The sequence below is a fragment of the Petaurus breviceps genome, unplaced genomic scaffold (genome assembly GCF_028583685.1).
Source record: "Petaurus breviceps papuanus isolate PSGF00001 unplaced genomic scaffold, PetGlider_PUasm1.0 180, whole genome shotgun sequence".
In the NCBI taxonomy this organism is placed as follows: Eukaryota; Metazoa; Chordata; class Mammalia; order Diprotodontia; family Petauridae; genus Petaurus; species Petaurus breviceps.
In genome coordinates, this window is record NW_027185782.1 from 5,746,032 (window position 1) to 5,772,836 (window position 26,805).

Below are 26,805 nucleotides of genomic sequence, written 5' to 3' on the forward strand. Positions count from 1 at the left end.
TGAGCATCAAAGGTGTTAACATCCATGGTAATATTTGGTACCTATAAGTCACTAGAAATGGATAGTTGTCATTGCTCTAATCATAATGGAAGTCCAAGTCCAGTGTGGTCCAGCCCATCTGAGCCAAACCTATTCCAGAATTCATGTCACAACTTAGACCAATCAAATCTCAGCTGCCCAAAATGATGCCAGTCAGATTAGATGGGTTCCTTATCTTACTCTCAAAGGCAGAGTCCTGGGCACCTATGTAGGTAGGTCTTTCCATGCTAAACATGGGTGTTACCTGAGACAACTGATTTTACAGATTTGTAATAGAATTTATAAGCTGAACTTGAACTGCCCATAAGCCATTGCTCTCTCTCTAACAAGGACTGTAGCCTGGGCAGGAGGAGTGGAAGGACATATTTCATTCCCCACTACAGATGATCAGAAAACTGGGGACATTAACCATAGAGTGATAAAGAGCAGATAGATAATATTGAGATGGTGATGGAGTGGAATTTCCTACTCCCAGTAGCAAGAAGAAACCTTGAAGAGATCCAAGGGAAGGTCATGGGAAAAGGAGATTGGGTGCTGGAGATTGTTAAATGCGCCATAGCATTAGCTTCCAAAATGAGTGTGGGGGACCCTTGGGGACTTTTGGAATGGCTCCAAGTAGACTATGACTTGACTCCAGAGTGTGGGAAGATGGAATAATCTTACCCTCTTTCTTATATGGTTCTAACTTAACCTGATGCAGTTACACACAACGGCCAAAATTCCCTTTCCCTTTCCCCCTCTCAACTGTTCGCTAAGGCAGTACCTTGCTCCTAGGATCATGTCTTGGCTGCCACAGGTACTCCTCAGCAGGTGGTCTCTAGGCAGTCATCCATAAATAAATGCCTCCAATTATTCCCCTGTCACTTTCAGGGAAAAATAGTGAATAGCATAAATTCAACAGGCACAAAATAGGTTGCAATTACCTTCTCTCTTCAAAAATCCACCCACCCTCTGAACTTCTTTATTTCCATCAGGGGACCTCCATCCTTCTAGTCTCCCTGGCTCTTAACTCCCTCATTATCCATTAGTTCTCATTCAATTTAAAAAGTCTCACCAACAGTTCTGTTGATATCTTTAATGACAAATCCAATGGTATTTTCTCAACCCTTATCCTACCTGACCTCTCTGCAGCACGTGACCCTGTCAGCTACCCTCTTTTATTCGATCGTCGCTCCTCCTGGATAATACTGGTTCTTCTCCTACCTGTTAGACCATTCCTTTTTCATCACTCTGCAATCATCACTGAACAACAAGGCATCTGTCAGCATTTTGAGTAATATAAACCTTCTAATAATGTAGGTTGTCATTTTTATTATTAAACTGGATTTTAGTCTTTTTCCTTATAGCTTATTTTCCCTATATCTTATTTTTTCAGTTTGAGGAATATTATTCTGGCCATTCGAAAACCGACTCTAGTTTTCTACCCAGAGAATATGAATTTTAGTAATTTTAAAAAGTAGAGTCTTTATTCTCACATGAACCATCTGTAATTATGAGATACTTATTATGTAATTATGGTTATTAGCTTAAATAGACAGTGAAATGTATTTTTAACTACAATATTACATTTCCTCATTCTTTGACACCAGCCGTCCTGTAATATTTCCCTTCTACTTTATCTTTCAAAATGTGGAAGCATAATTGAAATACTTAGAACAATAACAATTTTTATGTGTAGTGCTTTAAAGCTTAACAAGAAATTAAAAAAAAAACACAACCCTTAAAGATAAGTAGCATAAGTATCATACTCCCTTTTACATGTGAGGAAGATGTAGAGACTTTAAAGTAACTTGCTCACTTCTGTTGAGTCTTTGTGATCCCTCAACCTTAAAAATTCATGGCATATTGTGTTGGGGAGCACCTCTAGGAGTCATCTATTCTAACTCCCTAATTTTACAGGTGGGGAAATGGAAACCCCAAAGCAAAAAGTTGCTCATTCAAGGTCAAACAACAGTGTAGTGGGTCACACAGTTAGCGTGTGTTTAAGCTGGGATTTAACATTAAATTTCCCAACTCTAAGTCTAGTGCAGGATCTACTACCATTTGCTATCCTCTACTTGAAATGACATTGGATTTTCTTTTAGTTCCTTTAAACAGGCTATTTGCCTAACTTTTATGTCATTACCTGCTCCATTTTTATAAATTTTCCTCATTTTCCTCTTCTATCAGTAAATAAGGAAGTAGCTCTAATACTCTGATTTAGGAATTTTTCCTTTGATACATAAGTTATCAGGAAAAAAAATTAACTCAGTTTTTCTGACTCAAAAACTGAAAATAAATAATTGTGATTAAAATTTGGTACCTTTCATGTAATGTTTTGCTATGCCTCATAGTAGGTAAATCATACTAAGGTGGGACATTGGTGAGGAAAGAGATTTGGAAATAAAGGAAAACAAAGAATACATGAACGCTTTAGTGTCCAGTCCTTAACTAAAAAAAAAAAAGAGAGAGGTCTTAGTCTTTCCCCTTAGGGAAACTTAGGTTAAGTGCATAGGAAGATGTGGTAGTTGTCACTGTCTCCACAGCACATAGTTTCAAATATATAGTAGATTATCAATAAATAAATGGTGTTATTCAGTCAAATGATAAGTATTTGAATTCCAGTTATGTATAAGGCACAGTGTTACATGTTGTGAGACTGGTTTCTTGATCTTAGTATGAGCAGTCTTTTTTAAGTTTAAGAAAAATTTTGGAAAAGCCCTATATGTTAATAGCAATACTATTAATGATTGAGAAAATGTATAATGACAAAAGGTACAATGAACTCAGTAATACTTTTAGGTAATTTTATATTTCATTAACCACAAAGAATCTAAGAACATTAAAATGCAAAATATTTATTCACACAGTCAGCCTACAAAGGAATGTTTGTTTATTATCTTGAGTCAACCCCCATATTTTGTTAGAGCTAAAGAAAGATGTAAGTAACCATCCTTGGTGCACATATGAATTTGAAGACCCCTTGAAACAACCGCATATCTTCCCAGAAGTACTCATTTTACAGGTTGGAAACCACTGATTTGGGGGGGGGGGATTCAAAGAAACCCAAGGTAAATTCTTGACCACAAAAACTCTAGTTGAGGACACACATAAAGATAAATGGAAATGGTAGAGGATGCATTATTATAGCCATATGAGGGATTTTCAGAGCATAAGTGTGATGAATTTCAGAGGGAAGAGAGTGCACTTGGGGCTTGGGAATTAAGACTTCAGGGAGAAAATAGTACTTAATATGGGCCTTAAATCATGTAAAGGACTGGGAAAAGGGTAGATGAAGAGGAACAGCAGTTCAGATACAGAGAACAGCATGAAGAAATTCCATGTCCCATCCATATGAATATTTGTACAATATTGTCTTTCTTTGACTGGAGGTGACTAGAGAGACAGAGATTGCTTTTTATGCTTACTATAGCACCACCAGTAATTATGTACTCAAATGCTTTTTTTTTTTTGAGGAGGATCAAATCAAGGAAGGTCATTACATACCTTCATCTTCTAGAAATTGAACAGATTTGTCACCAGTTGCAACAAAGAATTCCTTGATTCTTTCTAATTAAGGACTTATAGTTCTTACTAGAATGCAATAAAATCAGGGCTCTTTGGAAACAGTCATGTTAGTGTGTTGTGAACTTATTTTGGAATTGAACCAAGAATGTCAATTTTAAAATTTCATAGACATTTAATCTGATTTTTGTAAGAAGCAACTTGAATTCCTTAGTGCTATGAAGACCCAGGAGAATATTTGAAAAATTGTCTTTAATGGACTGTTCTATAACAATTGAGGAAAGGATTATGGATTTATCTAGGCAAATTGTGAAAAGTAAATCTGGTTTTAATTATCTAAATAGATTATTGAACTTAGCCAATTTTATAGCACCTTGCTTTCTTTGGTTTATTCTTTGCTTCTTTCTTTGGTCTGTTTATTGGACTAAGAAATTGTTTGTTGCACATAAAATCGTTTCAAAATAGATTAATAAGAACTTATCAGGTGGTTTAAAAAGAGGTACTTAATAATGTTAACCTTTTCTTTAATATAATATTTAAAATGATCAGGATCCATTTCTAAGACTACAGGGTCTTTGCAGAAGAATAAGATGAGCCTGTCTGTGCTGAGAGCAGTAGGTCCTTTTGTTGGACATGCTTAAGAGAAGATCATGTGGCTTAGCTGGAATTACCTAAGACAGAGGGAAGCTGGAACAAGGGGAAGGAAGCAGAGCTGTCTACTAACTTCCCCTCACTTTTTAATACTGGGGCCAGCACTGACATTTCCAAACTAGGATAATTTACTAATCATTTCACACTGAGATGGAGGACAGGGAAAGGGGGAAACCATGGATGTCACCAGGAAACTTTGGGCACAATGACCTTCTGGTAGGAGGATAGGGGTTCATAGTCTGCTGAGAGACTGCTCCCAGATTTTGTTTCTTGGTGGGAGATCTCTGAGTAGGGCATCTCAGGTAGCTTTGGAGTCAGGGTACCTTGCTCAATCTGGCAGTCAGAATGGACCTATAACTAGAGCATCTCAGTTGTCTCATAGAGAGTAGAAATGCCCTGCCCAAGTAAGTCTAAATGGTATTTCTCTCCTGGGGTTACAGACAGGGATACACTAAATAGCTGGGAAATTAGAATTATCTGGAGTGGAATAGATATTTGGAGATATGGGACATTCCAGAGATGAGACAGTTCAGAAAGGAGGAGGCATCAGGCAGTAGGGGAATGGCCAAGGCTTGGAAGCAGGTGAGCCATTGGACAAAGAAGGAGCAGGTCACAGAAAACAGATGTTTTTTCCAGAACATGCTAAAGATAGTTCCATTAATAAAAATATTAAATTTAGTATCAATGTTACTAAAAACTTGTAACTTATACCTTTTAAAAAAAAGACTTGCAACAAGTTGGATCAAAGTGAATAATCTTTTGTTTGACTTTGGTGTTGGTGCTGGGAGTAACTGAAAATATGCAACATTCTTTTTAAAAAAATTTATTATAGACTCAAAAGACAGAACACAAATAGAGAATAGAGAAAAGAAACAAAAACATATCATATACTTAAATACTGGAACTCAAATACAAAGTTAGAAAGAAATGAAAGCATGTCATGTGTATAGCAGAACATGAGAGGATTCAAAATATGTTAATAAATTTTTATTTCAGGAAAGGCTATATGATAAATAATACTCATTCTGTTGAGAATTGTCATATGTGTATGTATAAATATACACACATACATACGTGTATATATACATATACATACATATGTACATAATATGTACTATAAAATTGAAATTCTAAATGTGGATAGCTGAATTTTATAAAATTAGAATGCCTGAAGGGATCTCATGGATCATTCAGTACATTGTCTTCATGTTACTGATGAGGAAAATGCATGTCAAAGAGGGGAAGTAATCATTCCAGCTTGTACAAGGAGGATGTGGTAAGGCTGTAATTCAAATCCAGGTGTTTTGAATCTAAGTCCTGGACTTTCTTCCTTAAATAAGTCAGGGATATCTGTATTTTTGCTTAATACACTTCTTTCATTTCTTTTCTCACAGAAAAACAAGCTACATGGGACCAACCAACCAAACACATGTTTCTGAATTCCTCCTTCTAGGATTTTATGAGAAACCAGAGCAGCAGCTGCCCCTCTTTGGGCTGTTCCTGAGTATGTACTTGGTTACTGTAGGTGGGAACCTTCTCATCATGCTGACCATTGGTTCTGACTCCCACCTCCACACCCCTATGTATTTCTTCCTCTCCAACCTGTCCTTAGTGGATCTCTGTCTGGTATCCACCTTGGTCCCCAAGATGCTGGGGAACTTCCTGACACACAGTAAGGCCATTTCCTATGCTGGCTGCCTCACCCAGATGTATTTCTTCATGGTTTTTGCTTGTTTAGACACATTACTCCTCACTGTGATGGCCTATGACCGCTTTGTGGCCATCTGTCACCCTCTGAGTTATGTGACCATCATGAGCTCACAGTTCTGTGGCCTGCTGGTTTCACTCTCCTGGACTATCAGTCTTCTAAATGCATTGCTCCATACTATATTGGTGATGAGGCTGTTGTTCTGTACAAAATGTGAAATATCACAGTTTTATTGTGATCTTACTTCAGTTCTCAAGATTTCTTGTACAGATACCCTAATCAATAACATTTTGGTGTATTTAACAACTGGACTTCTGGGTATTCTTCCCTTCACAGGGATTCTCTTCTCTTATACTCAGATCTGTTCTTCCATACTGAGGGTCCCATCTACTGGGGGGAAGTATAAAGCATTTTCTACCTGTGGGTCTCACCTCTGTGTTGTTTTTTTGTTCTATGGAACAGTTATTGGAGTATATCTGAGTTCCTCAGTTACACAGTCTTCTTGGAAGAGCTCAGTTGCCTCAGTGATGTATGCTGTGGTCACTCCCATGCTGAATCCCTTCATTTATAGCCTGAGGAACAAGGACATAAAAGATGCTCTGAGAAGATTCATTAGCAGATCAGCTTTTTCTCAGTGACTGGGCATGGCTCAGCCTGAGTGTATGGCACTGGTAGCTGTGCCCTAATGGATTGTGCCCTGTGGCCCTAGAATTCATAAATCTCAATTTCCTAACATGAAACCTGGGACTCCCCAGGGTCACACTCTTTTCCTTTTGACATTGGATGACATAGACCATCTGCTTCATGGACTCTATTTCCTGGCCCTGTCATGACAGTGACAGTTTTACTCACCAGGTTTGGTTTCATTCAAAGGTCTGCTGTTTTATAGTGGAGCTCTAGATGTGATGTCACAAGACCTGCGTTTTAGTCCCCATTCCACCATATACAATCTGGACACAGCTACCACCTCCATTTTAATTTTGAAGGAATTATTTTCTTCAGTGAACTTTTGGATCTCCTTTTCCTTTTGGCCAGTTCTGCTTTTTAAGGCATTCCCCTCCTGATTGGCTTTTGGACCTTTCTTCCCATTTGGGTTAGTTTATTTTTAAAGGTGTTATTTTCTTCAGTATTTTTTTTTGGATCTCCTTTAGCAAGCTGTTGACTCATTTTTCGTGATTTACTGGCATCACTCTCATTTCTCTTCCCATTTTTCCTCTACTTCTCTTACTTGATTTTCAAAATCCTTTTAGAGCTCCTCCATGGTCTGTGACCAATTCACATTTTTCTTAGAGGCTTTTGATGCCTCTAAGAGTTTTGACTTTATTTTCTTCTGGTTGTATGTTTTGATTTTCCTTGCCACCAAAGAAAGAATCTATAGTCTGATTTTGTCACTCTGCTTGCTAATTTTCTCAGTCAAAATTGACTTTTGAACTCTTTGCTGAGATAGGACTCTGCTTCCAGAGTGGACAGTGCTCTGTTCTAAGTTTCTGAGGTTTTGCATGGCTGTTGTTAGAGCTACTTCTAGGCACCAGTTAATTTTCAGCTCTTATAAGGTGATATGATCAAAGTAGAAGTGTTTTCTCCTCTCCTGGTCTGTGGTCTAGTTTGTGAGTAACCACAAGCATTCTTTTCTCCCTTGGAACTGTGGTCACAAGCTCTGCCATGCAAGCACTCCTCCTCACCCTAGGACCACCACCCAAAACTATGACCCAGATCCAAGCAAGGCAAAGCAAGAGAATCCTGCCTCAGTGCCAGCAAAGAGATTCTGCAATTTCCCTCTGATCAACTACTTGATTTCCCCCCTCCCCCATCTGTGGACCTGGAGCTCTGGAAGCAGTCACCGCTGCAGCTGCTGCTGCTGCCACCCCTACAGGGCTGAGACTTCTCTCTTCTCTTACCCAGGTCCAACAGAGTTTCATCACTGACCTTTTACTTTGTCTTTGGAGTTTGTGGTTTGAGAAGTCTGGAAACTTTCACAGCTGCCAGTGATTCAGTCCCTGAGGCCTGTGTTGGCCCAGTCTGTGATGGCATTGCCCACATGGGACTGTGCTCTGCTCACAGCCCAGTGTGATAGACCCTTCCTGTTGGCCTGCCAGGCTGTCTTCAGCTGGAGATGTTTTTCTCTCTGTTGTTTTGTGGGTTATGTATCTCTAGGATTTGTTTAGTCGTTTTTTAACAGCAATTTGGAGGTATTTGGGGGGAAGAGCTCAAGCAAGTTCCTGCTTTTACTCTGCCAACTTGGCTCCTGTCCATCATTCTTGAAGAAGATCAATAACATCATGATCATGATGTCTTGACTTGCATCTTAATTGAATTTTAGTGATACATAATTGTGTAAAGTCACCAGCCTCATTCTTTCCTCCAGAATCTTCAGAGTCCAGTGGCAAGACAAAGGTCAAGATGACTGATGATTAAAGTCTTTCCAAGGTCTCCAATCTGAACCCCTCCATATTGTTTATGTTCTTCATGGGGTATTGTGGTAAAGTCTTAATGCCTGTGGGACAATCACTCTGGGCTAAATTATACTTGTCCTTGTTCCACACACATACATTCTATTTCCAAATCCATAAGAATGTCTTTCAATTTTGCAAAAAAACTTGTGTTCTTTTAGTCTACTGTCAAGAACATTGTATCACCTCCAAAAGGAAAAAAATTAGCTATAAATGTAAGATACTGTTTCAAAATTTATTTTCACAATTACTATTGTCTTTGCCCTCCCTCCCCCCTTAGAGGCAAAGAATCATTTAACCTTATAGTAGGAAGGGATCTTTTAATGAATGAATGAGGCATTTATTAAGTGTTTACTGCATGGAAAACACCGAGTATGCTAAGTGTTAGTCATTCAAATAGTAAAGTAACATCATCTGTGCTCTCAAGGTGTACATATTCTAAAGTGGTCCTCTAGTCTAACTTCCTACATACATTGTGAATTATGAAAGTATGATGTAGTTGCTAGTATATTGGATTTTGAATAACAAGGTCTGGGTGCATCTCTGCTCTAGGACTTTTACCTATGTGACCTTCATCAAGTAACAAGCTCTATCAACTACAGTTTCCTCATCTATAAAATCAGAGGTTTGAACTAGTGCCATGGTAATGGGAATTTTAAGATCTTCCCTACCCCTTTTTAAACCTAGGGGAATTTAAAGACCTTCCTTACTTTGAAAACATACCCTGTCACCTAATAGGCTTAATGTAATCACATGGAGCCTGTGGTGGGAGGAGTTTGCTGAAGGGTAGAAGTTGGGAGTCAGAGCAGCTAGACACAATGGGGAAGAGAGGATGTAACTGAGGGAGACAGTAATGCTTGTGAGTAAATATTGGTCTTGTGTTGGTATGTGGGAAGGCTAAAGGATGCAGTGGCTCTCTGTGTCATTATGGTTCATTAACTTCTTTGCTACTATGATGGAATTGGCTTACTGGTTTTGGGATTCGGTTTTCTGGTGACTGAATAAATGTTTTGCTTCTGTCTTATTTATGGAGAGTCTGTTATATTTTTGTGATTGAGTACTATGCAGGTATATTTATAGTGACCATTGCCATTGTAAATATTGCATTGGCACTCCAACTAGATAAGCTCTAAAGTTCCTTTCAGCTCTAAATCCCATTATCTCTTCCAGTCACAAGGAAATTACCTTTTTTACTGGGCTAGCCCAGTTTATTGTTGGGACAGTTTTGCTTCATCTCTTCATTGGAGTAGTTGGCCACAAGAGCTACTACAAAAGAATGAGCATGGAGCAGTAAGAATCCATAAGCAAGCATTTATTAAACACTTGCTATGTGTTAAGCACTGTGCTAAGTACTGGGAATACAAATATAAGAAGGAAAAGCAGTCCCTGTCCTAAAGGAGCTTATATTCTATAAGAGGAAAACAACACAGAAGAGGAAACTTAAAAGGAGGGGGTGTACAAATGCACCCTAGAGGAGCATGGTAGGGAAAGTCTTGAGTGAAGTCCATAAAGGAAAGAAGACATGGCTTGCCTGTATGCTATTAACTTCCATTAAATGGATTTCACTGGGGAAGACATTTAATCAGAGGGAGAGGCCACTGGGTTTTATGGTACTTCCAATGTATGAATTCCAGGGCTGGAGTGAAACTTCACATTGAAGAACTGAAGCATCAGAAGGAAAGTCTGGTGTGCACAGGAGAGGAAGGAGACATATATTTGGGGTGAGAGGGCATGGATTTACAATCTTGGCAGTTGAAGCAATCCTAAGGGTAAATTTTCTATCTCCAGATACTTTTATTAATATAAGAGAGAAAGAGGGATGGAACCAAGATGGAAGAGTAAAGACAGAGGCTCTCCTGAACTCTCCCACATTCCTTTCCAGACAACTTTAAAATAATACCTTAAAATAAATTCTGGAGCAGCAGAACCATTAAAAGACCAGGGTTCAACAGTTGTCCACCCAAGACAACTTAGAAGGTCAGCAAGAAATGTCTGTCTTACTAGGGGTGAAAGTGGAGCTCAGTGCCACACAGGCTTCACCAAGAAAGCCTGTAGCAGGTCTTGGGGATGACTGAATCTTCAGCTTTGCTTTCTGGAGTTCCCAGCTCACAGATGGTTAGGGGGTTGGACAACTGGTCAGAAGGATACTATAGGAGATCCTTTGCTGGCACTTGGTGCAGGATGCTGTGGCTTTGCCTATCTGTTGTTCTAGGTTTCAGTCCAAGGACAAGGAGGAGCACTAGCACACTAGTGAATGTGGCAGCAAGGATATGGAGACCCTGGCCAGAGTTTGAGTGCTTATGGTGGCCCACATAGCAGAGTGCAGAGCAGAAGAGCAGCAGCCACATGTCTCTTTACACTATACCACTTGGAAGAACTAAAAACTTACAGACCCCCAGGACTAATTTTGAAAATGGCAGCTTGAAAAACCTGAAACACGGGACAGTGCCCACTACATCCCAGAAGCTAGACCAACTTTAACATAAGCTTAAAAGTTAAGACATAGATTTAAAAATGAGCAAAGAAATAAAAAAGAATCTGACCATAGAAATTTAGTATGGTAACAGAGAAGATCAAAATACAAACTGAGGAGAAGACAGCAAAATCAAAACATGTACATGCAGAGCATTAGAGAAAAGTGTGAATTCATCTCAAACAAAAAAGAAAATTCCTGGAACATTTCAAAAAAGATTTTACAAGTTGAATGAGAGAGGTAGAATAAAAATTAAGAAGATAAATGTTAGTGATGCAAGAAAATCAGAAAAAATCAACAGTTTGATAAAGGAGGCAGAAAAAATATTGAAGAAAATAACACCCTAAAAAACAGAATAGGCCAAATAGTAAAAGAGGCAGAAAAGTCCACTGAAAAGAAGAACACCTTAAAAAGCAGAATTCACCAAATGCAAAAATATATACAAAAATTCATGGAAGAAAAGAATTCTTTAAAAAGTACAATTGGCCAAATGGAAAAGCATGTATAAAAAGCTCCCTGAAGAAATGAATTCCTTACAAACTAGAATTGAGGAAATGGAAGTTAATAACTCTTTAAGACATCAAGAAACAATAAATCAAAACCCCCCAAAATGAAAAAAAATAGAAGAAATTTGCACAATTTTATTGGAAAAACAACTGATTTGGAAAACAGATTGAGGGGTGATAAGTTAAGACCTGTTTCACTACCAGAAAGAGACAATCAAAAGAAGAGCCTAGATATCATGTTTCAAGAAATTATTGAGGAAAACTGCTTTGATATCCTAAAACCAGAGTGTAAAAGAGAAAGTGAAAGAATATATTTATCACCTTCTGAAAGTGATCCCAAAAAAGGAAACTCCCAGGAATATTGAAGCAAATTCCAGAGCTCCCAGGTTGAGAACATTTTGCAAGTAGTCAGAAAGAAGCAATTCAAATATGGAAAACCACAGTGAGGAAAAGAAAAAATTTAGAAGCGTCTACATTTAAGGATCAGAGTGCTTAGAATATGATATTCTGTAGGGCAAAGGAGCAAGAATTACAACCTGGAATCCCCTACCAAGCAAAACTGAATATAATCTTCCAGGATAATTTAGGATATTTGATGAAATAGATGACTTTCAAGCATTCCTGATGAAAAGACCAGAGCTGAATAGAAAATTTGATTTTCAAATACCAGACTCAAGAGAAACATAGAAAGGTAAGATGCAAAGAGAAACACAAGGGGTTCCTTGAGGTTTAACTGTTTATATTTCTATATGGGAGGATAATATTTGTAATTCCTAAGAACTTTTTCCTTATTAGGGCAATTAGAAGGTGTGTACATAGAGGGAATGGTTGTGAGTTGGCTATGATGGGATGATATCTAAAAAAAAAAATTAAGGGGTGAGAAAGAGGGATGCACTGAGAGAAGAGGAGAGGGAGAGGGAGAATGGGGTAACTTATCTCAGAGAAAGAATTGTGAAAGAGATTATGCAGCGGGAGGGAAATAGGGGGCAGAATACTGTAGCATGAAATGACAGCAAGTGAGACCATTAATCATTTTATACAGTTTTAATTGTGGAGCATAATTAACCCAGGGACTCTCAGGGGTCATATATCCAAATCAGGCAGCCTTGAGCATATACATCTCAGGGTTTATATAGACAAAAATCACAACATAGTTGTTACCAGAGAGAAACTACAAGTTAGTCAGTTGCTACACAAGTGGGGAAAATACAGAACCCAAAAAGGAAGCAATCAGTTCATTGCCTAACGATTGTTGTCCAGTGGTCAGTTTGTTACCCAACTGGAAAGTTCCCAAATCTATTTTGAGACCAGAACAGAAGGAGGGGGAGGCTACAGGCTTCAGGTAGCAGGTTTGGGTATGTTTACTTGTCAGGTTTGCTGCCTAGGCGGGCTTTGTTGGGTTTGGGCAGGTTTTTTAGGCAGCTCTCCTGTGATGGGGAGAGATGAGGGATGTTCACAAAATGGGGGGTTAGTACAATACAACTGCTGGACAATGCTGGATCCTTATTCTCATGAGAACTGGCTTGAAGAGGGAATAACATAAACACTCAGTCAGGTTTAGAAAACTATCTTACCCTACAGGGAAGGAGGAAGAGAAGGGGATAAGAAAAGGGAGCACTGATAGAAGAGAAGGTGAATTGGGGGAGGTGGTGGTCAGAGGCAAAACTCTTTAGAGGAGGGACAGAATGAAAGGAGGTAGAAAGAGAAATCTAAACAGGGGGAAACAGGTGGAGAGAAATGCATAATCACAAATATGAAAAAAATTATATCAAGTTTCTCTAATAAAGGCCCCATTTCTCAAATATACAGAGAACTGAGCCAAATTTACAAGAATACAAGTCATTCCCCATTTGATACATGATCAAAGGTTATGAACAGGCAGTTTTTAGATGAAGAAATCAAAGCTATCTATGACCATATAAAAATGCTCTAAATCACTATTTATAAGAGAAATGCAAATTAAAACAACTGTGAGGTACCATCTCACACCTATCAAACAGATTAACATGAGAGAAAAGAAAAATGACAAATTTTGGAAGGCATGTGGGAAAATTGGGACCCTAAAGCACTGTTGGTAGAGTTATGAATTGATCCAACCATTCTGGAGAGCAATTTGGAACTATGCCCAAAGGGATATAAAAGCACTCATACCTTTTGACCCGGAAATATAACTACCCTATCTGTATCCCAAAGGGATAAAAGAGGAAAAGGATATATATGTACAAAAATATTGATAGCAACCCTTTTTGTGGTGGCAAAGAATTGGAAATTGAGGGTCTGCCCATTAATTGGCAATTACTGAACATATGTGGCCTATGATTGCGATGGAATGCAAATGTACTATAAGAAATGAGAAGTAGGATGATTTCAGAAAAATCTGGAAGGACTGATTCAAAGTGAAGTGAAGAGAACCAGAAGAACAGTGTACACAGTAATAGCAATATTTTATGATGACCAACTCTGAATGACTTAGCTATTCTCAGCACTATAATTATTCAAAATAATTAAAAAAGACTTATGATAAAAATTCTATTCACTTCCTTTTTTTTTAAGCAATCAGGGTTAAGTAACTTGTTCAAGGTTACACGGCCAGTTATTTTTGTGTGGGTGCCGAATATCTGAGGCCAGAACCGATCCCAGGTCTCCCGACGCTGGGGCCAGCACTCTTACTCACTGCACCACCTGGCCACCCCTAAACATTGTTTAAAGGTTGTTTCTTTTTTTTTTTGGAGGGGGAAGGCTGGGAAATTGGGGTTAGGTGACTTGCCCAAGGTCACATGGCTAGTAAGTGTTAAGTGTCTGAGGCCGAATTTGAACTCAGGTCCTCCTGACTCCAGGGCTAGTGCTGTATTCAATGTGCCACGTAGCCGCCCCCTCAATCCACTTCCAGAAGAAAAATGATAGAGTCTAAATGCAGATGAAAGTATATATTTTTTAACTTTTTAATTTTTTCTAATTTTTGCTTGTGTTTTATTTCACAATGTGATGATATGGAAATGTATTGCATCACTGCACATGTATAACCTATCAACTTGCTTCTCTGCTCAGGAAGGTTATGTGGAAGAAAATTGGGAGAGAATTTGGAACTCAAAATAAAAAATAAAATGTTAAATTTATTTTTACATGTAATTAGAAAAAATGAAATAGAAAAAAGAGACAGAAAACATCACTGATTTGGGCATGCAACTAAAAAAAAAACCCTAAAAAACAGATTATTTAAAATGAATTAAATGCTAAATAAATAACTTGAAAATTAAAGAAAAGAGTCATAAAATGGAAAACTGAAGAAATTAACAAAACTACAATAATATATAAACAAAAATAGACATCCAAATAGATGATTTTGTTTAAGCAAAAAGGAAAGTTTAAATCCAAATTATCAATATAAAAAAGGAAAAATCAAAAAGCAGGAAGAAGAAATAAAGGAAATTATTAGAAATTATCTGCCAATAAAATGATTAAGTTAAATGGAAACCAGACTTTTAACTATATTAATTACAAAGCAGAAAGCATCACAATGATTTGACTTTGATTAAAAATAGGTCAATTAAAGGAATAAATGAGGTATACCGAATACAAAATGAAATGAGGTTATTAGTCTAGTATCTCAATAAATCCAAGGACCTCAGCTACTGGGATAAGGACTCGTTATTTGACAAAATTGGAAAGCAGTCTGGTATAAAATGTTTTGATCAACACCTTATACCACTTACCAAGAGAAGCTCTAAAACAATACATGACTTACATTTAAAAGGTCATATCATAAACCAATCAGAGGATCAAGGAAGGAATTACCTTTCATATCTATGGATAGATGAAGAGTTCATGACCAAACAAGGAAAAGAGAGGAATGAAAAGATAAAACAGATAGTTTTGATCATACAAGATTAGTTTTTCCACAAACAAAACCAACACAATTAAACTTAGAAAGGATATATTTTATTGGTAAAAATATTTTGGGCATCTTTTTCTAAGAAAGGTTCATAAGATGCATAAGGAATCCAGTTCAAATTTTGACTAAGAGTCATTCCCTATTGATAAATAACCAAAGGATAAGAAGAGATGGTTTTCAAAGGAAGAAATTGAAGCTATCAGGCACCATATGGGAGAACTCTCGAAATTACTACAGTTAGAAAAATACAGATTAAAACAACACTGAGGTTCCACCAAACAAATTAGTAAAGTTGACAAAAATGGAAAATAACAAATTTTGGAGGGGCTAAGGGAAAATGGGCACATTAGTGAACCATTGGTAGAAGCATTAATTCTAGTTCTACTAAATAAGAATGACAGGAATTTCCTAAGCATTCTGAAAAGCAATTAGGAACTATGCCCTCAGAGTTACCTAGCTGTGTATACCTTTTGACCCACTGATACTACTCACTACAAGGCATAATTAGGTCTTATATGTTAAAGAAAGTGATTAAAGAAAGATGAAAAGGACACACATGTCCAAAAATAGATAGAGAAGCACTGCTGGTAGAGCCAACAAACTAGAATTAATGGAGTGCCCATCAATTGGGGAAAAGTTGAACAAAATATGGAATAGGGGTGTAATGACACACTAATGTTCCCCATATCAGGAAACTGGTTGAAAAACTTACTTTCCTACATTCTCTGAAATGATGGAGAATTCATAGGTTGTGTGGTTTAACTCAGACCTGAGCAGGTATCTCCCAATAGAATTTAGGGAATGACCAGATTGATTTAGCCCTACAATTAGGGCTAGAGTTCTTCTACTCCAAGATACTCACTTTACAGATGATGAAACTCAGGTCTAGAGAAGTCAAGCAGCAGAACTGGAATTTCAGCATGGATATGTGGCTCCAGATCCATTGCTCTCAAATCTATAAATATTCACCAAGTGTTAACTTGAAGAGCTTATTGATTAGGAACTCACTAATTTATGAGGTAATTCATTGATTTTTAGAGCCAAGATATACCTAAGAGATATCTGGTTCAACCATGTCACTTGTTAGGAATTCTTTCTCCAATACAAGAGAAAAGAGATCATCTGTCCTCTGTTTGGGGACCTCTAGTAATGAGGGAGCTCATTGGTTCCAAGGAAGCACATACAAAGATTCAGAGGTTGTTAGACCCAGAACAATTCTGAGGTGACTTATCTCATCCCTAGTCATAGAATGAATCCTGTCTCTAGCAACCCAGAGAAGGAGTCATCAAGCCTGTGCTGGAAAATTTGCATGTTGGCTTCCATTGTCATATAGGGCTCATTGTTAGGAAATTATCTTCTAGGGCTTCCTGCCCTTCAGGGATCTGAACTACTCAGGGAATGGAATGACAATTGTATGATTTTTTAAATTAGGAGCTTTGGGGATTTAACCTTGAAAACTTCAGAAACTGTAAAATATTTCTTTTATTCCCCTACTGCTCTCCAAACTCTCAGATAATTTGTCATGGGACAGTAAAGAGCCTACTTCATGGCCTAGTGTCAGATGTCAAGTCAGATGTCACATGTTTTACTTTGTCTAGGATGCAGAGCTGCTGTCTACCTTGCCATTCTTTACAACAATGCAGGACAAAAACAGAGTCCCCAAACCTGTTCCCCCTGTGATGCCCTGTAAGTATAATGGAGGAACAGGAAGAGGAGGGAGGAAAAATATGGGAACAGGGAGGCAGGTGATTTTTCTTCAGAAATTCAGAGAAATTCCACTAATCCTAATACAACCCAAATATAGCTCAATCCAGGCTGTAGTGCAGCTCATTACAAGCCATAACTGAGTCCCCAAAATGTCAAACCACAGCACCCAGCTCAGCCCATGGGTGGGTGGAAGAATGGTGAAATGTGGAGAAAAAGGAGAGTGCAGAGGAGCGGGAAAGGGAATAAGATCTTAGAGAGTCTACTATGTGTCTTTTAAAAATTATTTCATTTGATTTTTACAAGAAGACTAGAAGGTAGTTACTATTATCATCACCACTTAAGAGTTGAGGGAACTGAGGCAAATAGATTAAATGACTTCCTCAGGTAAATGTCTGAGACTGGATTTGAACTTGTGTCTTCCTGATCCCTGGGCCAGTGCTCTATGTACTACCAGATGCTGAGTCTGACAGACTCAGAAGAAAGGGATCTAGGTGTAAGTCCTAGCCCTGCCACCAAATCTTGAAGACCTTGTCTTAATTACCTACCTTCTCTGAACCTTAGTCATAAAATGAGTTGATATTTGGTCAATTATTAAGAAGAAGGAGATGCGTTGCTAAATGTCAAAAACAATATACAGCTAACTCTCAATCGTATTCTTCTGAGCATCAAAGGTGTTAATCTCCATGGAAATATTTGTACCTATAAGTCACTAAAATGCATAGTTGTCTTTGCTGTTATAATGGAAATTCAAGTCCAGTGTGGTCCAGCCCGTATGAGTCAAACCTATTCCACGGTCCGGGTCAGAGCTCAAACCAATCAAATCTCAATTGCCCCCAAATGATGCCAATTAGGATAGAGGGGTTCCTTTTTTAAATCTCAGAGTCAGAGTCTTGGGAACCTTGATAGTGCTTTCCATGCTAAATATGGATGTTCCCTGAGACTACTGACATAGATTTGTAACAAAACTGTAAAGCTGAACTTGAACTACCCAAAGGGCTCCCTTCTCCACTATGGACTGTAGCCTGGGCAGATGTGGAAGGATATATTCCATTCTCCATTGCAGGTGATCAGTAAACTGGGAACATTTACCATAAACTGTGGAAAGCCAGATAGATATCTGGAGATGATGATGGAGTGGAATTTCCCCCTCCTAGTAGCAAGAAAAAAGCTTGAAGAGATCTAGGGAAAGGACATGGAAAAAGGAGATTGGGTGTTGGGGATTGTCAGATACTTCACAGCATTAGTTTCCAAAATGGGTGTGGGGGACCCCTGTGGAGTCTTAGAATGACTCCAAGTAATCTGTGACTTGACTCAATAGTGGGAAGATGGAATAAATCCTACCCTCCTTCTTATATGGTTATAACTTAACCTCACTCAGGTACATGAGGCAGCTAAAATTCCCTTTCTCCTCCCTCTGAATAGTTCCACAAGGCAGTGTATTACTCCTAGGATTTCTTAATACCATGAAGACCTATTAGAATATTTGAAATATTGTCTTTAATGGGCTGTTCTATAGCAATTGAGGAAAAAATTATGGATTTATTCAGGCAAATTGTGAAAAACAAATCTGGTTTAATTTAAACTATCTAAATGGATGATCGAACTCAGCCACTTTATAGCATCTTGCTTTCCTTTGGTTTGCTGTTTGCTCTTTTCTTTGGTCTGTTTATTTGACCAAGAAATTGTTTATTGGACATACAACAGTTTCAAAATAAGTTAAGCAGAACTTATTAGGTGGTTTAAAAAGAGGTGCTTATAACATTATCCTTTTCTTTAATATAATATTTAAAATGATCAGGATCCATTTGTAAGACTACAGGGTCTTTGCAGAAGAATAAGATGAGCCTGTCTGTGCTGAGAGCAGTTGGTCCTTTTGTTTGACATGTTTAAGAGAAGATCATGTGGCTTAGCTGGAATTACCCAAGACAGAGGGAAGCTGGGACAACAAGGGGAAGGAAGCAGATCTGTCTACTAACTTCCCCTCACTTTTTATACTGGGGCCGGGACTGACATTTCTAAATTGGGATAATTTACTAATCATTTCACACTGAGATGGAGGACAGGGAAAGGAGGAAACCATGGATGTCATCAGGAAACCTTGGGCACAATGACCTTTAGCTCCTGGTAGGAGGATGGGGGTTCATAGTCTTCTGAGAAGCTGCTCTCAGAATTTGTTTCTTGATTGGAGATCTCTGGGCAGGGCATCTCAGGCAGCTTTGAAGTCAGGGTACCTTGCTCAGAGTGGCAGTCAGAGTGGCTCTGTGATTAGAGCCATCTATCATCTATCATCTCATAGAGAGTGGAGATGTCTTGCCCAAGTAAGTTTAAATGTTATTTCTCTACTGGAGTCACAGACAGGGATACACCAGAGATCTGGGAAATTAGAATTATCTGGGGTGGAATAGATATTTGGAGATATGGGACATTCCAGAGAAGAGGCAGGACAGGAAGGAGGAGGCATTAGGCAGTAGGGGAATGGGCAAGGCTAGGAAGCAGGTGAACCATGGGACAAAGAAGGAGTAGAGGTCTCAGAAAACATATGGTTTTCCAGACCACGATAAATATAGTTCCATTAATAAAAATTGTAAGTTTAGTATCAGTATCACTAAAAACTTGTGATTGATACCGTTTTTAAAAAGATATTTGCAACAAGGTAAATCAAAGGGAATAATCTTTTGTTTGACTTTAGTGTTGGTGCCAGGAGTTATTGAAAAGCTGCAACATACTTTGAAACAAATAGTGACTCTCACTCAACCACACCTCCAGTGGTTATCCATTGCATCCTTGGCCATAGCCAGTCATCTTGACTTTTGTCTTGCCACTAGACTTTAATGACTCTGTGCCTGATGACTGTGCAGCTCTGCCTCACTTAAACTTAATTCACACCCAAGTCAAGATTCACCCTGGTGATGTCATTGGTCCTCTTTGAGAGTGAAGGACAAACAGCAAACAAATCATGACTGCAGAAGCAGAAGAAGACCACACAGGATTTCTCTCGACTCCAGCTCCAGAGATCTTTTTATTACTATCCTGGAGAACAAAAGAGTTTTTAAAAACGATACTTGATTAAAGCATGTATAATCTTGATCATATTGTATACTTTATTATCAATGAGGAGCAAGGAGAGGGAAGGTAGGTGAGAATTTGGAACTCAAAATTGTAAAAAGAAGCTTAAAATTTTTTTTTTACATATGACTGGAAGAAATAAAATATTAAAACAAAAAACAAAGAGCAAAAAAAGAGTCATTATTAATGGTTCATTGTTAGTTTGGCAGAATGGCTTGGGGAGTCTGTGCTTGGTCCTCTGCATTTGGCTTTTTTATCAGTGACTTGGTTAAAGAAACAGAAATTAAATAGCTTATGAAATTTGCATGTGGCACAAAACTGAGGTGGATGGCTAACACACTGGATGAGAGTGGTAAGAAGTCAAAAGTTCTCGATAGCTGTGGGCACTGTACTGAATCTAAGAGGGTGAAATTCATTTGGGGAAAGTAAGACCTCAGTCTTGCACTTGGACTAAAAAAATCAACTTCACAAAGAAGAGATAGGGGAGGTGTGCTTAGATAGTCATTTGTATGCAAAGATTTGGGATGTTTTAGTGGATTGTGGGTTCAATATGATTTAAAAGTATGATATGTCAAGAAAAAATCCTGAGCAAAACTCATCTGGACTTCATGAAAAAGAGTGTAGCTTCCAGGAATAAGAAGAGGGGTCTCTAATGAGTGCTTTCAGTGCATTCTATATGTCCTTATTCTTTGGGTGATGTTACGACTATTATCTGTCTGAAACAGATCGCACCAGGAGTATGGCTCCTCTTGAGTTCTAGGCACCAGAGTTTAGGAAGGACATTGATAAGCTGAAGGTCATTCAGGTTCACAAGAGGATAAATGTCACCTAGTGGAGACATATGTGTGAACATGTACATATACACACATACATGGATACGTAGATGTACATAAGTATCCATATAATAATCTTGAAATTCTAAATGTGATTAGCAGAATTTTATAAAATTAGAGTCTGAGTGGATCTCATGGATCATTTAGTGCATTGTCTTCATTTTAGTGTTGAGGAAAATGAGTCTTAGAGAGGGTAAGGAATCATTAAAACTTACATAAGGAGGATGTGAGAAGGCTGTTAATCAAATCGAGGTGTTTTGAACCTGAGTGCTGAACCTTCCTCTCTATGCAAGTGAGGAATATTTGTATGTTCACTTAATACACTTCTCCTATTTCTTTTCTCACAGAAAAACAAGCTACATGGGACCAGGCAACCACACATACATTTCTGAGTTCCTCCTTCTAGGATTTTCTGAGAAGCCAGAAAAATTGGGCTGTTCCTGAGTATGTACTTGGTTGCTGTAGGTGGGAACCTTCTCATCATGCTGACCATTGGCTCTGACTCCCACCTCTACACCCCCATATGCTTCTTCCTCTCCAACCTGTCCTTGGTGGATCTCTGTCTGGTATCTACCTTGGTCCCCAAGATGCTAGTGAACCTCCTGACACACAGTGAGGCCATCTCTTATGCTGGATGCCTCACCCAGATGTACCTCTTCATGGTTTTTGTTTGTTCAGACAACTTACTCCTCACTGTGATGGCCTATGACCACTTTGTGGCCATCTGTTACCCTCTGAGTTATGTGACCACCATGCACTCACAGTTCTGTTTCCTGCTGATTTTACTGTCCTGGACTATCAGTCTTGTTAATGCAGTGTTCCATAGTCTGTTGGTGATGAGGCTGTTGTTCTGTACACAACATGAAATTCCACACTTTTGTTGTGATCTTACTCCCATTCTCAAGTTCTCTTGTACAGATACCCTCATCAATAACATTTTGGTGTATTTAACAACTGGACTTCTGGGCGTTCTTCCCTTCACAGGGATCTTTTTCTCTTATACTCAGATCTGTTCTTCCATATTGAGGGTCCCATTTACTGGGGGAAAGTATAAAGCATTTTCTACCTGTCGATCTCATCTCTGTGTTGTTTTATTGTTCTATGGAACATTTATTGGAGTATATCTGAGTTCCTCAGTTACACAATCTTCTTGGAAGAGCTGAGTTGCTTCAGTGATGTATGCTGTGGTCACTCCCATGCTGAATCCCTTTATTTATAGCTTGAAGAACAAAGACATAAAGGATGCTCTGAGAAGACTCATTAGCAGATCTTTCTCTCAGTGACTGTGTATGGCTAAATGGGAGTATATGGCACAGGTAGCTGCACTGTAATGTCTTGCAGTCATAAATCTCAGTTTCCCAATGTGAAACCTGGGACTCCCCAGGGTCACACTTTTCTAGCAGTCTCTTCTCTTTTTGACCTTAGATAACATAGACTGTCTGCTCTGTGGATTCTATTTCCTGGTGCTGCCATGACAGTGACAGTTTTACACACCAGGTTTGGTTTTATCCAAAGGTCTGCTGTTTTATAGTGGAGCTCTAGATGTGATGTCACAAGACATGAATTTTAGTCCCTGTCCCACCATGTTCAGTGTGGACACCATTGGCCAAGTTACTTGTATTATCTGATCCTTGATTTCCTTATTTGTAAAATTGGGATTGTAACATCTCCTTTTCCCCTCATAATATGTTTAATAAGTATAGGGAATACAAAGACAAATTCAAAATTAGTCCTTTTCCTTAAAGTACTGAGGTGTGTTACTCCCTGTTATAATAATACTGGTTCATTTTAAAACTAGGGCCAATATGATGGCTCCTCAGGTCCATATGATTCTCCTCCTCTGCTGCTGTAGGGAATTTATAGTAAGGAAAAATGTAGGGACTGCAATCACAATTGCACCAAGCCCCCAGTTAGGAAAGTTCCTTATATTGAAGCTTGGAATTCTGCCTCAATTTACTTCATATTTACTTCTAACCCTTGGTTTCTTTGTTGATCTAAAATTAATATGAAAAGAAGCATTTATGTAGAGAAACAGAAGAGTATATTGAAATATATGTTAATAGACATGCACTGGGACAAGAATTTGGGGAAATGTCAAATCTTTTCTTGAAATTTCCTCCTTTCCTTGAGTAAGCCAGTAAAACTGGCCAGATCAGCCCAAATCTTCTGCTCCAAAATTTCCACAGGACACATAACCCTCCTGGGTGTCTCCTCCCTTCTCTGTCCTAGATCAGGACAAATTTCTCTTTCTCCTTTTGCAAGTTGTCTTCTCGGCTGCCAGTTCTTTCTGGCTTAGGTCTAGGTATCTTCCTTTCATCTGTTAGGCCTTAGAAATTGTAATTTTCTCAGGGTATATGACAAAGTCTGTGACCCAACCGAAACTGACTTCCATCCTGATTCAAGGAGGTAGACATGGTCTTCTTCACACGCATTTGTGACTGATGTATTGAATTAAGAAGTATTCTTTCTTAACATATTTAGGTGGGGTGGGGAGTCAATGGACCCCTCTTCTTATACATCCTATCTTTAAATGCATGTCTAAAAACATGGTAAGTTTAGGAGGAAGAATCAACCCCTTTTCCTTTTTTTATTATACATTTTTAATCAAATGCTTTATTAACTTCAAGTTTACATCATTCATTTCCGCAAGATTTTGAGTTACGAATTTTCTCCCCATTTTTCCCCTACCCACCACCCCAAATTAGCGATCCCACTGATATCCCCTCCTCCAATCTGCTCTCTCCCATATCTTCCTCCATACCTGCTCCAACTTTCCAGCAGGGCAGGGTGGATCTCTATGCCCCAGTGCCTGCATATCTTATTTCCCAGTTACATGTAAAACAATATTAATAATAGTATATACATATATTTAATAATTTTACTTTAAAAATTTGAATTCCAGATTCATTCCCTTCCTCCCTTGTTACCCACCCTTACTGGGAAGATAAGCAATTAAATGTAGGTTGTACATGTGAAGCTATGCAAAACATTTCCATAGTGGATATATTGTAAAAGATTGACTATATTTCCTTCCCTCCTATCCAACCTCCCACTTGTTCTATTCTCTGCTTTGATCCTGTCCCTTTTCAAAAGTGGGTGCTTCCAACTTCCCTCCCCCCCAGCCTGCCCTCCCTTCCATCATCCCCGCTCTCATCTCCTTCCCCCCTACTCTTCTGTAGGTTGAGATACCCTATTTAGTGTGTATGCCATTCTCTCCCTAAGCCAAATTCAACAAGAATAAGGTTGACCCCTTCCCTTTTGCCTTCCTGTTCTTCCCCTCCATTGTAACCATTATCTCTTGCTTCTTCTATATGAGATAGTTTACCCATTCTGTCTCTCTCTATCTCCTCTCATTATATTCTTCTCTCACCTCTTAATTTCACCTTTTAAGTATCATCCCTTCCTATTAAATTGGTCCTGTGCCCTCTATCTATGTATACCTGTACACATATATACACACACTCACATATGTATTCATACTCCCATATACCCTCCTATATAGACATTATATATGTACGTGTATACACACACATATACACATTTATATTCCCTTAAACTATTGTCATACTGAGAAAAGTTTCATAAGTTACAATTATCATTTTTCCAGGTAGGAATGTAAATAGTTCAACTTTGATAAGTTCCTTATGATTTCTTTTCCCTCTTTACCTTCTCATGCTTCTCTTGCTTCTTGTATCTGAATGTCAAATTTTCTATTCAACTCTGGTTTTTTCATCAAGAATGCTTGAAAATCCTCTGTTCCATTGAATGACCATATTTTCCCCTGAAATATGATACTCAATTTTGCTGGGTAGGTGATTCTTGGTTTTAATCCCAGCTCCCTTGACCTCTGGAGTATCATATTCCAAGCCCTTTGATACCTCAGTGTAGAAGCTGTCAGATCCTGTGTTATCCTGACTGTGTTTCCTCAATATTCAAATTGTTTCTTCCTGACTGCTTGTAATATTTTTCTCCTTGATCTGGGAATTCCGGAACCTGGCTATAATATTCCTAAGAGTTTTCTTTTTGGGCTCTTTTTCAGGAGGTGATAGGTGGATTCTTTCAACCTCTATTTTGCCCTCTGGTTCTAAAACATCAGGGAAATTTTCCTTGAGAATTTCTTGAAGGATGATTTCTAGGTTCTTTTTTTGATCATGGCTTTCAGGTAGTCCAATAATTTTAAAATTATCTCTCCTGGATCTATTTTCCAGGTCAGTGGTTTTCCCAGTAAGATATTTCACATTGCCTTCTATTTTTTCATTTGTTTGGATCTGTTTAATAGTATCTTGATTTCTCATAAAGTCACTAGCTTCCATTTGCTCCAACCTAATTTTGAAGGAATGATTCTCTTCAGTGAGCTTTGGAGATTCTTTTTCCATCTGGCAAATTCGGCTTTTTAAGGCATTCTTCTCCTCATTGGCGTTTTTAGCCTCGTTTGCCATTTGAGTTAGTCTATTTTTAAGGTGTTATTTTCTTCAGTCAGGTTGTTGACTCTCATTTCATAATTTTCTCACATTGTTCTCATTTCTCTTCCCAATTTTTCCTCCATTCTCTTATTTGGTTTTCAAAATCCTTCTTAAGGTCCTCTATGGCCTGTAACTAGTTCATATTTTTCTTGCAAGCTTTTGGTGCAGGAGTTCTGACTTCCTTGTCTTCCTCCTGTTCCATGCTTTGATCCTTTTTTTCCCCCCAAATAGGAGTGTAAAGTTGGATTGTTCTGCTTTTTTTTCCTTTGCTTTCTCATGTTGCCATGCAATTACTTGACTTTTGAACTTTTTGCCACAGTAAGACTCTGCTACCAGACAGGGGAGCTTTGTCCAAATTGCTGGGGTTTTCTCAGCTGCCAGAGGTATTAGTTGGGTGCCTTCTCTGAAGCCTCCACATGCTCTGGAAAGCTGGTCACACACCCCAGGACCTCTACCCTAGACCATAATCCAGATCCAAGAAAGTTTAAGCAAGAGCAATTACCCCTCAGACTAGTCGCTTGGTTCCCCTACAATCTGCTACTACGTAGCAGTGGCTGCATGGCCGCAGCCCTCAGTGGCTTCTCCCTCCAGGGGATAAAGGCTGGACTGAACTCCCAAACTACCAGATCCCAAAGTTCACACTACACTGACCTCTCACTTTGTCCTTAGCGTCTATGTGTTGATAATTCTGGAAACCACCACAGCTGCTGGTAATCTGAAGTCCCTCCAGCTGGCAGCTGGTCAGGCTGCCTTGAGGCTAAAACCTTGGGTTTTTGTGGTGCTGTGCTGGCCACTTCCTGCAGGCTTGCCAGGCTGTCCTCAGCAGGAGGTTAGCTTCTCTGTGTCATTTTGTGGGTTTTGTAGCTCCAAAGTTTGTTCAGAGTCACCTTTTACATGGATTGGGGGAGGTGGAAGCCAGAATCCCACAGAAGTTCTGTTTCTACTCCACCATCTTGACTCCGCCCCCCAACCCTTTGTTCTTAAAGTAGGAGATGAAGAAAGGCTTCCTAAAAAAGGTATTACATGAGGTGAGTCCTGAGAGAAACAAAGGATTCTAAGAAATTGAAGTGAGGAGGGAATTCCAGATATAGCCTTAAGATTTGCAAACTCCTTTACTTACAATTACCTCATTTGATTTTCCACAACAACACTGTGATGTAGGTGCTATTGTTATCCCTATTTTACAGAAGAAGAGGAAAGTGAAACACAGCAATTTTAAGTGACTTGTCCAGGATAACACAGCTCACAAATGACTATAAAAGGTTTTGAAACTCGCTCTTCCTGACTCCAAGTCATGCTTTTTGTACTGTATTTTATAGCTGCACAAGAGATAGTTTGTGTTAAGATGTGGTTGTAGAAGATAGAAGAGTGAATTTAAGGCATAGTAAATAGGTTCTTTTGACTGGAACATAGAGAACATGAGAGACAAATGATGTGAAATGGCTCTAAAGGTAAGATGGATCAAGTCTAGTAGGGGGATTAAAGACCAAATTGAATTTACATTTAATCCTCC

The 26,805-nt window shown here is 38.6% G+C and overlaps 1 protein-coding gene and 1 pseudogene across 1 annotated transcript; both read left to right on the forward strand.

The window, feature by feature from the left end:
• Positions 1–5,601: 5,601 nt before the first annotated feature.
• On the forward strand, positions 5,602–6,540 carry LOC138160188 (olfactory receptor 7C1-like). The gene has a single exon (XM_069086718.1). The coding sequence runs from the start codon at positions 5,602–5,604 to the stop codon at positions 6,538–6,540; it is 939 nt and encodes a 312-aa protein (XP_068942819.1).
• A 14,649-nt stretch (positions 6,541–21,189) lies between these two features.
• LOC138160190 (olfactory receptor 7C1-like) lies at positions 21,190–22,112 on the forward strand (annotated as a pseudogene).
• Positions 22,113–26,805: the final 4,693 nt, after the last annotated feature.

What these genes read in the sequence shown, in the direction of transcription:
- LOC138160188 (XM_069086718.1), top strand. Translation starts at nt 5,602, where the DNA reads ATGGGACCAACCAACCAAACACATGTTTCTGAATTCCTCCTTCTAGGA.